The following is a 12,098-nucleotide window of genomic DNA, read 5'->3' as shown; positions in this document are numbered from 1 at the left end:
CAAAGTGAAGCTCTATGACAGGGAGGGGAAGGGCTTTGATGGACCACCTTTCTCAGCAAACCAGGAAGCAAGTCCGAGGAGCCATCCAGAAACAGAAAAAAAACCCTATTTTACCTAAACATATAAAGGCACCTGCAAGCCTGAAGGCTATTGGTGTACATTCATGTACAGTATGCATGTTTCTGTTCCTGGAGGGCTCACAATTACAAAATAAAACTGTTAGTGGGATTTGAACCTGGGTCCGTTGGTTTAAAGTCCACTGCACTAACCACTAAGCTGCCCCTCTGCTCTACAGGGACGTTTGTGTGACCATTCTACTAAGAATGTTGCCTGAAGTCCATACCCCGCTTTTTTGCTGTTCATATGTTGGTCGTTCCAGTTTATAAATGGATGTCCTCAACACATAGAGGTCCATCTCACATTCTTTCCAATATGAAATCCTTATGTATTTCCTGTTGCAAAAGACATGTAAGATGGACATAGGCGCAGACTCCGTGGGTGTTGTGGGTACTCGAGCACCCCCAATATTTTCCCGCCGGAGGTTCCCAGCCAGCCCGACCTGCCCACCCTTGGCCTCAACAGTCCTCCGTTCACTCCTTGCCTTCCTGCTGCCCAGAATTTAAAACTTATCTTTCTTACCTCGGGTCCCGGCGGCAGCAGTGAAAGGCGAGCAGGCTCGGCGCTTCAGCCTTCCCTTCTCTCTCAGCTCTGGTCCCACCCTTGCGGAAACAGGAAATGAGGGCGGGACCAGAGCTGAGAGAGAAGGGAAGGCTGAAGCGCCGAGCCTGCTCGCCTTTCACTGCTGCTGCCGGGGACCCAAGGTAAGAAAGATGTTTTAAATTCTGGGCGGCAGGAAGGCAAGGAGTAGACGGAGGACTGTTGTGGGAGAAGAGGTCGGGCTGGGATTGGGACTGGCACTCGGAGGGGGGGCCTGGCACTCGGAGAGGGAGAGGGAGGGAGGGGGCCTGGAACTCGGAGGAGGGGGGCCTGGAACTCGGAGAAGAGGGAGGGGGGCCTGGAACTCAGAGGAGAGTGGGGGCCTGGAACTTGGAGAAGGAGGGAGAAGGAGGGAGAGGGAGGGAGGGGGGCCTGGAACTCGGAGGAGATGGGGGAGGGGAGGGGAGAGGAGATGGGGAGGGGGGAAATGCACCACCTGTAAAAAAAAAAAAAAAAAAAAAAAATTTTCAGCACGTCCAATCATTTTGAAAAGTTGGCTCCTATGAAGATGAACGTCCTTTCGAAAGTGCCCCTCCACGCTATGCACTGTTATTTGAATATCTTTACTGTTATAACTATCTACTGCCTATGTCTGGCTTATTCTTGCTGTACACTGCCTTGGGTGAATTTCTGCAAAAAGGCGGTAAATAAACCCTAATAATGAAATTCTATTGCATAACACTTCATTTCGCCAGCATCTGTGGGAGTCAGCTATACAGTTTGTTTTGATTGACTGTATGTTAGGTCAGATATATGGCTGCACTGTGATTTCTCCTGTATAACACTCTATTTAATGACAGGGTTGCCTAACACATATTATGACTGTATAATACCTAAATGCCAACAGCAGAAGGATAAAACCAGCTAATAAGTCATTTGCTGTGCTTTCCCAGGACATAAGTAAAAAGCCAAAGAATTTCCTCCAGCTCCACTAAAGGGTTTCTTACATATTTAGGGGCCCTAACGCGTGCTTACCGCCAGTAGTGTGCACTTCCCACGCGCTAAAAAAGAAACTTTATTTTTTAGCCTGGGGGGGGGGGGGCGGGGGGGGCGGGTCATGGGCCAGAGAGTAGGCATGTTTGCTCACATGATAACGAGCAGTGGCTTACCGAGGACGGGGCGGTGGGGGCGGACCGCCCCGGGTACAGCTCTCGTGAGGGGGTGCTGCCATGGATGTCTTCCCCCCCCCCCACGACTGGTGCGGTGCTGCCGTCTTCACAACCCCCCCCCCCCGGTGGTCCATAGGTGTCCTTACCCCATCCACCCCCCCCCCCGTCCCCCAATTAGTGCGGTATCACTCTTCCCCTTCTCGCTCCACATCTGCCCCACTCTGCACGTCTTTAAACTTCGAGGCTTCTGGCAGCAGTATCAGCAATGTAAGAACTATAGAAATGATAAGTAGTAGTAGCAGGATCATGGCTGAGACCTGCATAAGATCCGACCGCACATGTGGGCACAGAACCGGATATTCAATGATGGTGCCTGGACATGGCCTATTGATTGAAGATTGGGGCCTATTTCTGTAGATGGCAGTCAGCGTTTATGAGAGAGGAACAAAAAGGTTGCACAAGAAAACACCAACTAAATCAAGAGTGCAGCTACTGTAGGGTAATACCTAAAAAAACACTAACCGCTGTCGGTTGAATACTGACTGGATATATTTTTATCTGACCTACTAATTCTCTCTCTTTTTTTTTTTTTTACAGCTCTGTCAGAGCTGGAGGAGCAGCCTAATGGTTAGTGCAGTGGGTTGAGAACTTGGGGAAACTGCGGCTCCTTGTGACCCTTGGGCAGTGTACCTGAATGTAACTCACCTTGAGCTACTACTGAAAAAGGTGTGAGCAAAATGTAAATAAATAAATATATGGAATGTTGCTACTATTGAAGATTCTACATGGAATGTTGCTACTGTTTGAGATTCTAGATACACTGTTGCTAGTGGAGGAGTGGCTTAGTGGTTAGAACACTGGTCTTGTAATTCAGAGGTGGCCAGTTCAAATCCCACTGCTGCTCCTTGAGATCTTGGGCAAGTCACTTAACCCTCCATTGCCCCAGGTACAAAAGCTTAGATTTCGAGTCAACTAGAGAACAGAGAAAGTACCTGCTCAGAATATGTAAACTGCTTTGGTTGTATCACAGAAAGGAGGTATATCAAGTCCATGAGCCTTTACCTTTATTTATTTACTAGTAAAAAAGGCCCGTTTCCAAAACAAATGAAACGGGCGCTAGCATGTGGTTTTTTTTTTTTCTGTTTGATATTAAGGGATATATTTTTTTTTTAAAGGAAAAGAGTTTTTTTTTTTTAAGTTGTAAAGTCTGTATGAGTGTTTGTGGTTTTGAGGGGTGGGGGTTGTGGGGGTCTATGGGTGTATGCTATTTTTTTGGGGGGGGAGGGGTGTTTGTGGGGTAGGGTAGCGTTGTTCTGTATGAGTGTTTGTGGTTTTGAGGGGGGTTGTGGGTGTCTGTGGGTGTGTGTGCCATTTTGTGGGGGGGTGTTTGTAGGGGGGTGTTTGTGGGGTAGGGTTGTTCTGTATGAGTGTTTGTGGTTTTGAGGGGGGTTGTGGGTGTCTGTGGGTGTGTGTGCCATTTTGTGGGGGGGTGTTTGTAGGGGGTGTTTGTGGGGTAGGGTTGATCTGTATGAGTGTTTGTGTTTTGGGGGGGGGGATTATGGGAGTCTGTGGTTGTTTGTAAGAGAGAGATGTAGGTTTTTACTGTTTCAGTTTTTGTATTAAGGGGGTTGGGGGAGGGAGTGTGTGTGTATGAGTGTGAAAGCAAGATGTTGTCTGTCCATGGCAGTGTGTGGCATTTTGGGTGGTGGGCAGTTTGGTTGTATGTATGTGTGTTAGTGAGTGATGCTGATTGTCCATATTAGATGTGGGGTTTTTTTGTGGCTGGTAGGGGGTGATTCTCTGCGTGTGAGTGTGATACAGTAATCTTAATTCAGCAGGGCACTCTGATGTGGTATTTGTAGGCACTTGTATTTTTGTTGAAACCAGAGGGATCCGTTGCAGGCAGGCAGTAGGAGTAGATATGGGTTTTTTTTCGAGTGTGGAATGTAGGTGGTGTTCTGTAGGGGGGGTGGGGCTGAGGGCACATGTGTCTGGAGGTCTCCTTGTAGGCACTGATTTCAGCTGGGCACTCGTGGGCTGTGATCCGTTTTTTTTAGGGGGGGGTTGGGCACCGGAGGTTTCCGTTTGGGTGGTTTTTTTTGGTGGGGGGGTTGTTTTGGTTTTAGTGTGGAATGTGGGTGGCGTTCTGTAGGGGGTGGCGGGGCTGAGGGCGCATGTGTTTGGAAGTCTCTGTTGTAGGCACTGAACGCCGGCTTGGAGACTCACCGCATGAACAGCTTGCAGAGTAAGGTCCGCGATGTAGTGGTTGTTTAGTGGCGTTCTTCGCCCGCGCTTTCCTCGTGGTTGGTCCCCGTGCTGGTAGCTACCCCCTCCTCAGGAAGGGGCGGGACTCGTGTGTGTTTGTTTTTTTTTTCTGAATGCCGCTGCATTTTCTTCGCTGTCCCACTCCTGCTCCTCTGCAGCACCGGTCTCATTCAAAGGCTTGGTGGTTTCTAAGTCCATGTGAGTGTTTGGGAGGTGGAACCGTACTTTGTGTGCATCACCTGAGGCACAGCCAATCAGCAGCGCGTGGGCGGGGCAAACACTGATGTTCAAAAAGTGGTCTCTGCCGCCTCACTTTAGAACGTTGGGAAAGTGAGGCTTCATTAGAATGTTGGAGGTGCGTTTGATATAGAGAGATTACTACATTTGTACCCCGCACTTTCCCACTCGAAGCAGGCTCAATGCGTCTTACATAGTAATAGGGATTACTGAGTATTGATAGAGAAACTATAAGTTAAGTATAGCCGAATAACAAAAAAGACAGGTAGAGAAGGGCAAGGGAGAAGGGAGTAGGAGAGGTATAAGCAAGGGTAGTTGAGCGCTGGAGAAGGGGTAGCGGAGGCGGGAGGGGGATGGGATACGGGATAAACATAGGGAATTTTGGCGACAGAAGTAGTCTGGTCATTGTCGTAGTTTCCTGGATAGATGATGGGTTATAGAGTTCATAGGATTAGTTTGGGTCATTATGATAGGCTTGCTTGAACAGATGGGTTTTCAGTGATTTCCGGAAGGGTAGATAATCACTGATTGATCGGATAGGTTTGGGGAGGGCATTCCAGAGTTGGCTGCCTAAGAAGGAGTTATCATTCTAGAACTGTGTATTGTGGGCTACAAAGAGTCATTTTACTAATGACCATGATTCCCTTCCCCCCCACTCCCTGGGGCTGTGAATGCTACATTTGCAGCAAAATCCTGCCAACCTTGGGTTTTGGAAGACTCAACTTGAGGTTTGAACTGGGAACCTTGCATATGCACTTGCCTCTGAGCCAGCCAGTTATTGTTTTACATTATACAGAGAACTGAAGAGCTACACATTTGTACTGTGATTAAATAACTTCATAATCAAATTATCCCTAGCACAGTACCTATTTATATTGCTTCTGTGCCTTAGAAATCTTGATTCAGTCAAGAACTAAGAAAAAAGAAAAATGATTTTCCAGTCAGAAATAGCCAGGCTTTACCCTCCAGTAGCTACAAACTTGATTTAGTTGGTTACGGACAGCAAAGATGTCTTCTTCTGCAACTCTTTTGTTCCATTTGTTTTGGAGAAAAAAATCAAATAACTTTGCATTCTGAATAAAACGCATATGATCAAAAGACCAAAGAGATTAATTTACACGGAAAATGTAGCATAATCCCTTAAATTCTGCCAAGATTATTAGTGCTACCACACTTTATACTTCAATTAAGAACACATCACTCTATTCAAAATACAAGTTATATATACTACTGTAGTCCATGCTTGAATTTATACAAATTGTCTCTTCTCCCACAGCTACCAAAACAATCACAGCAAAGAAACATATTAGGCACTTAGGTTCCAAACTTTTGGTACCTACTATCTGAACTACACCGGAAAACGGCTTCATTTGTTGAAATAAATCAAACAAAATTTCTGTGCTGGCATTTGAGAAAGAGATGAAGGATCTTGTGAGTCCAGTGAGAAGCACTGCTTATGTGTTTGAAGATTATCAAGAAACTTGGAGAGCATAAGAAGAATGCCTATTAGAAAAAAAAAAAACAGAAACCAGTTTACAGAGAGCAGGTGCCTGGGGCCCCAGCATGTGGTCAGATTTGGGCGGAGAGTGAGGAAGATGAGGAGACACAAAGAAGTGGAGTGGAGGCTCAGTCCTTGAAAGAGAGGAGGTATCTGAAGCTAAAAAGAAGTGAAAGAGAAAAATGATAAAGGCAAAGAAACCACAAATAAAAAATAAAACTTTTAACAGGATATATGCTGAGCAGGGAATGATGTCATGCAAACTATGATTTATCACAAATATTGAACATAAACAATTTAAATAATGTTCTTAAATGAAATTTTAGAAAGCTTAATTCAACATTATATACCATGGGGCTGAAATTTAGACCACGGGACTTAGCTTGGCTAACTCCTGCGGTCAGCGCTAAACTCGGATATCCAATGCTGGGCTGTTTCCACTGACCTGCATTGAATATCCGGTTTATTTTTAGCTGGTTTGAACATAACCGCCAAAGTTGATATTCAGACTTAGCTGGTTATGTTCAAACCAGCCAACGATATCCCACATTTTCACTTGGCCAAATATGGCTGCTAAACTGGTTATAAAAACTGGCAGATAGCCAGTTATATCGGGCGATATAACCGGCTATCTGTAAACCGACAATATTCAGCGGAAGATAGCTGGCTATGTACCATTTAACCGGCCAGGTGGCGTTCCTGGCCGGTTAAATGGTTTTGATTATTGAGGGCATGTCTTTATGTTTCCTTAAAAATAATTTTACAAACAGTAACATTCTGTTTTTCTCTAGCAGTTAGATATTAATAACTGTAAATGTATGGCTATCTGACAGTATTTGGGAATTATTTTATTGAACTCAAAATCTGATTTTTTAATACCAGAGTAGATGTGTTGTCATGCTATTGACCCTTACTGAGTGGTAAGACTGACCTAAACTAGACAGCAAAGACATCATCAACCCTTTACAGCAAAGACATCATCAACCCTTTAAAACACGCTGTCATCAACTATGTGGTTTCTTATTGGCTATACAGGAACACATGTGCTCTGAACCAATCAGAATGCAACTTTTCAAAGACGGCATAATTAGCAAACTGCCTCTTATTACTATCATGGCCTTCAGGGTATTTATAGGATTTCTCACTGTTTAATCATGATTTATAGTCAATGAGCCCTTTTTATAATAATGTGAATACTTTTCTCCCAAAGGAAATCTTGTATAGCTCATTTTTTATAGAGAAAAATACCTACTGTATTTTCATCTACCTTTGGGGAAACAGCATTAAAATTAATAAAATAAACCAAAGAGGCTAATATAGCAGCATGGGAGATACCTTCACTGTTCAAATTATTCTACGCTGTCATTGTCCAACAGGCCCCTTTTCCAGGAAGAAAAAAAGGAGACGCCCTTTGGAGCTACAATGAATTCCTTGATGTGTGTGTGCAGATTGGCACAGGTGACAAGGTCTTCTGGACCAGGCAAATGCCACCCAGTGATGCCTCCCCTGTCTACTGCTTAGTATCACACGCATCCTTAAAGAAACTTAGATGTATGTAAGATTAGGCATGGATATGGGAGGGGAGAAGGAGAAGAGAGTTATCCAATTCACAGACAGCTGAATTTGAATTTATGACACATTAAATAAAGGCATTGAGAACCATTTCTGATTAGCTAAAAAGGATGTCATACCATTTATATTCAGTGCATGCAAAAGAAAATCATTAAGGCTGAAGAGACTTTCTTGTACACAACACTTATTCTATCTTTGAATCACATCATACTTGTCCAACCATTTTTATACTGAACAAGTATGAAGTCAGTGTCATTGATAGAGATTAAATCCTGCATAATACATCAACCCAAATCAGCAGGAAGATTCGGAAATCAGTGTCTTATTTTGCTGCTTCATCATGCATTTTTCAGCTCCAGCTAAAACGAAACTGGCAAAAATTTTGATCTGTCACCTGAGCAAGCATGATATGCCAAGGCTACTTATATGTAGGTAATAACCGCCATCAATATTTTAGAGCTATTTTGGCATGCAGAAAATTCTTTATAAAATTTTAGATTGAAGTTTAGATAAGCAAAGGACCAAGAAATCCAACAAAAATCTCAGCTCTGCCTGGACCTTGACATTATAAAATGACTGTCTACAGAGAGCAAATAACTGAGGAACACCGAGTTCAATAAGGTTTCTGTTGAATTTTATTTTCAGCATGGTCTCATACTAAATATCACTTTATTCTGCAGGATTGTGTTGTCAATGACCCTGAGAACTAGTCATTTTCATTTCCGTTGTAACTGAATTCTAGACCCACAGAAGCCAAAGCAGCTTTATACAAGGATTATTTTTACCTGGATAATTCTTTTTCCTGTGGTGGTTTGTTTTTGCCTTGGCCATCTAAGCACAAATGAATTTACACTTTTAGCAGCTCATTTGCATCCTGAGTGCTATGAGGTTTGTGCTCTCATTCAGGCCCCGATGTTCAGTTCCCTGCACTGTTCCGAACAGCGTCATAAAATTACTGCCAAACAGCACGAGGAAAGAACACCCTTACGTTCAACGCTAATAACATGCAAATATAAGAGCGTTATTAGCGTTGATCATAGGGGACTTCTGCAGAAGGACTGTGCCTGGGCATGTGCTCTGGCACAATCCTCCCGCAGAAGAGGTCTGACAGGTCCAGTAATCTGTCAGACCACCCCACCACCACCAAAACGAGGGCCTGGAGTTCCAGTGGACCTCTAGACCTCTCACCACCCCCCCACCCCCCACACAAAAACATTCAACCCTGGTGATCTAAATTCCCTTATATGGTGGTTAAGCCCCCCCCCCCAAGTGTATCCCAGGTTGCACTGGGCAGGCTGCTGCCATTTTGAGGTGGCGCCCCCAGGAGGAAGGAAGGAGTGCTAGTTCTTTCTCTTGTTTCAATCTAGGAACATGTTTGAAGGTACGAGAGGGCTTCGAGGGGGTTTGGGGTGTGGTGGAACAATGCTAGACCACCAGGGCTAGATTTCTGAGGGAGGAGGCCTGGCAAGGGTCCCACTGGACCATCAGGGTTCAATGTTTTTGCAGTGGGGAGTGTCATGAGCTTGTGGGGTGAGAGGTCTGGGGGTCCACCAAACCTCCAGGTCCTTGTGTTTGAGGGGGTGGGGGTCCAGGCCATTTTGTATTTGGGGAGCGTCGGGATCCTGGAAGCATGCAAATGTATGCTAAACAGGGTCTCCCCATTCGTCCCCCATGCCATGGCAAACCCTAATGCAGCTCTGAGCTGGTGTAGGGTGTGCGGCAGGAGCAACGCCCTTGTTTGGCGCGTTGCCTGCTAAGCACTGGAGAGGAGTAGCGATGGCTCTGTTTAGCATGCATTTGCATGCAATTAGCTTTGAGAGCCAGCAAGCTCATTGCTTCGTGCACTCGCTGGCTCTAAACATCACGCAGGAGCAAATGGGGATGCTAGTCCAGTGCTAATGACCTCTAGTGCCCACATTTGCTTCTGAGCATCTGCCTGTCAAGTTATACACAAACTGCAAGGGGTTTTTCTAATTTAACAAGATGTAATAGACGAAAGAACTCTCCAGAGAAAAGTTAATACCAGGCCTTTCCTTATACATGCATAGCAGCATAGCAGAATTTCTTTGCCAAGTGTCATAGTGCCAAGTCTTACCTGTCTCAGGATCGCTGAAGTCGGGTAATGTAATTGTGTTAAGCTGCCGCCTGTCAGCAATGGCTCTGTCTAAAAGACTGCTCCCCCGTCCAGAGTCACTAAGAAATAAAATATTTGTCACCAGAGAGGAAGAAAGTGCAGTGTCACGAGGCAAAAATCAGAGCACCTAGAAACTACTACTTTGAGAAAGCAATACCGTGACTTGATATTTATTTAAATCTAAAATGTCAGACCATGCATCAGCTAACCAGACATGACTGGACTGTCAGTCAGGGTGAGCTGCTTACTGAATCTTTTCAGTAGCAAGGTTCTATATGAAAAATGATTAGGACATTTTGGAAATATTGAAGATACTACTACTACTACTATTTAGCATTTCTATAGCGCTACAAGGCATACGCAGCGCTGCACAAACTTAGAAGAAAGACAGTCCCTGCTCAAAGAGCTTACAATCTAATAGACAAGAAATAAAGTAAGCAAATCAAATCAAATAGTGTGTACAGGAAGGAGGAGAGGAGGTTACAAGTGGTTACAAGTGCTTACGAGTCAAAAGCAATGTTAAAGAGGTGGGCTTTCAGTCTAGATTTAAAGGTGGCCAAGGATGGGGTAAGATGTAGGCGCTCAGGAAGTTTATTCCAGGCGTAGGGTGCAGCAAGACAGAAGGCGCGAAGTCTGGAGTTGGCAGTAGTGGAGAAGGGAACAGATAAGAAGGATTTATCCATGGAGCGGAGTGCACGGGAAGGGGTGTAGGGAAGGACGAGTGTGGAGAGATATTGGGGAGCAGCAGAGTGAGTACATTTATAGGTTAGTAGAAGAAGTTTGAACAGGATGCGAAAACGGATAGGGAGCCAGTGAAGGGTCTTGAGGAGAGGGGTAGTATGAGTAAAGCGACCCTTGCGGAAGATGAGACGGGCAGCAGAGTTTTGAACCGATTAGAGAGGAGAGAGGTGACTAAGTGGGAGGCCAGCAAGAAGCAGATTGCAGTAGTCTAAACGAGAGGTGACAAGGGTGTGGATGAGGGTTTTGGTAGAGTGCTCGGAAAGAAAGGGGCGGATTTTACGGATGTTGCTGGATACGAGCAGAGAAGGAGACAGAAGAGTCAAATATGACCCCAAGGTTTCGATGCAATTTTGGTTTGTTTGCACATGTAGACACAGCTGTCTGCATTCTTTTCCTATTTAGAAAGAAAGCAGCCATGGCAATTGTTCCTCTGAAAATCAAAATGGCCCAACACAAATCCTTACAATATAAGTCATTTTTAAAACCATGAAAAAGCACTGGTATTACCTTCCGATTTAACACAGAACAGCTCTTCTAGCACCAGGGAGGGTTTCAGAGGTTAAAAGGAACCTTTTTGGTTTCTTCCATTATTATGCTACAATGGTAATGGTCTTATATATTTCCCCTGTAGGCAGGCAAGTCCTTATGAGAGCCAGGAATTGTTAAAGTAGTGTAACCAGTGTGTGGACCTGTTTTTGTGTGGTTTTTGCCCTTTGGCTGGTGATATTTTTCGAGCAATCAGTTATTTCTTCTTATAGTGACCAGTGATGTAGCATATGATGCTGAACTCAGCCCACAGGAATAAATAGGGGGCTCATTTTCAAAACAAAAACAGTCCAAAAAATGTCATAAGGTGGCAGAAGGCTGTTTTCTCTCAAAAACTACTACTACTACTTATCATTTCTATAGCGCTACAAGGCATACGCAGCGCTGTACACCATGCACGAAAAGACAGTCCCTGCTCAAAGAGCTCACAATCTAAATATGGAATGTTGCTAGTGGAATAGCAACATTCCATGTAGAATCTCAAATAGTAGCAACAGAATCTCTAATAGTAGCAACATTCCATGTAGAATCTCAAGTAATAGCAACATTCCAGAATCTCAAATAGTAACAACATTCCATGTTCCACTGCACTAACCACTAGGCTACTCCTCCACTAGCAACATTCCATGTAGATCAGCAACGCAGCCGCGCAGGCTTCTGTTTCTGTGAGTCTGACGTCCTGCACATACGTGCAGGACGTCAGACTCACAGAAACAGAAGCCTGCGCGGCCACGTTGCTGATCTGCAAGGGCAGGCTTCTACATTACTACTACTACTTATCACTTCTATAGCGCTACAAGGCATACGCAGCGCTGTACACCAAACACAAAAAGACAGTCCCTGCTCAAAGAGCTTACAATCTAGATAAGACAGTTAAACAGAAAGAACAATTAAAGGGTAAGGGAATAAAGAGGTGAGGATAAAAGGACAGGACAAGTGAGTAGTGGTTAGGAGTCAAAAACAGCGTCAAAGAGGTGGGCTTTAAGTTTGGACTTGAAGATGGCCAATGATGGGGCTAGACGTACAGGCTCGGGAAGTCTATTCCAGGCGTGAGGTGCAGCAGATAAAAGGAACGGAGTCTGGAATTAGCAGTAGAGGAGAAGGGGACAGAGAGACAAGAGTGGACAGGTACTGGGGAGCGGCAGAGTGAATGCACTTATAAAACAACCAAGTAGCGATATTCGACACCCTGATTTTAGATGTTTTGCTCCAAAGTTTGTCCACATTTCAAGGGGGCGTGTTTTCCGTGGGACATAGGTGGCACCAAAAGATAGAGTTT

The 12,098-nt window shown here is 44.7% G+C and overlaps 1 protein-coding gene across 2 annotated transcripts in view; it reads right to left on the bottom strand.

The window, feature by feature from the left end:
- Nucleotides 1-12,098, bottom strand: part of TTC7B (tetratricopeptide repeat domain 7B) — a 513,408-nt gene that overhangs the window by 167,238 nt on the left and 334,072 nt on the right. Inside the window, exons 17-18 of one of the 2 annotated variants that reach the window (XM_030214578.1) lie at nucleotides 9,494-9,591; nucleotides 5,866-5,985 (exon numbers count right to left, since the gene is read on the bottom strand). In XM_030214578.1, coding sequence (XP_030070438.1) covers nucleotides 5,866-5,985; nucleotides 9,494-9,591 — 218 coding nt within the window. The remainder of the gene's footprint in view (nucleotides 1-5,865; nucleotides 5,986-9,493; nucleotides 9,592-12,098) is intronic. The other variant, XM_030214579.1, reaches the window with a different exon arrangement.

The sequence above is a fragment of the Microcaecilia unicolor genome, chromosome 9 (assembly GCF_901765095.1).
Source record: "Microcaecilia unicolor chromosome 9, aMicUni1.1, whole genome shotgun sequence".
NCBI classification, from domain to species: domain Eukaryota; kingdom Metazoa; phylum Chordata; class Amphibia; order Gymnophiona; family Siphonopidae; genus Microcaecilia; species Microcaecilia unicolor.
This window is presented reverse-complemented; position numbering and strand designations above follow the sequence as displayed.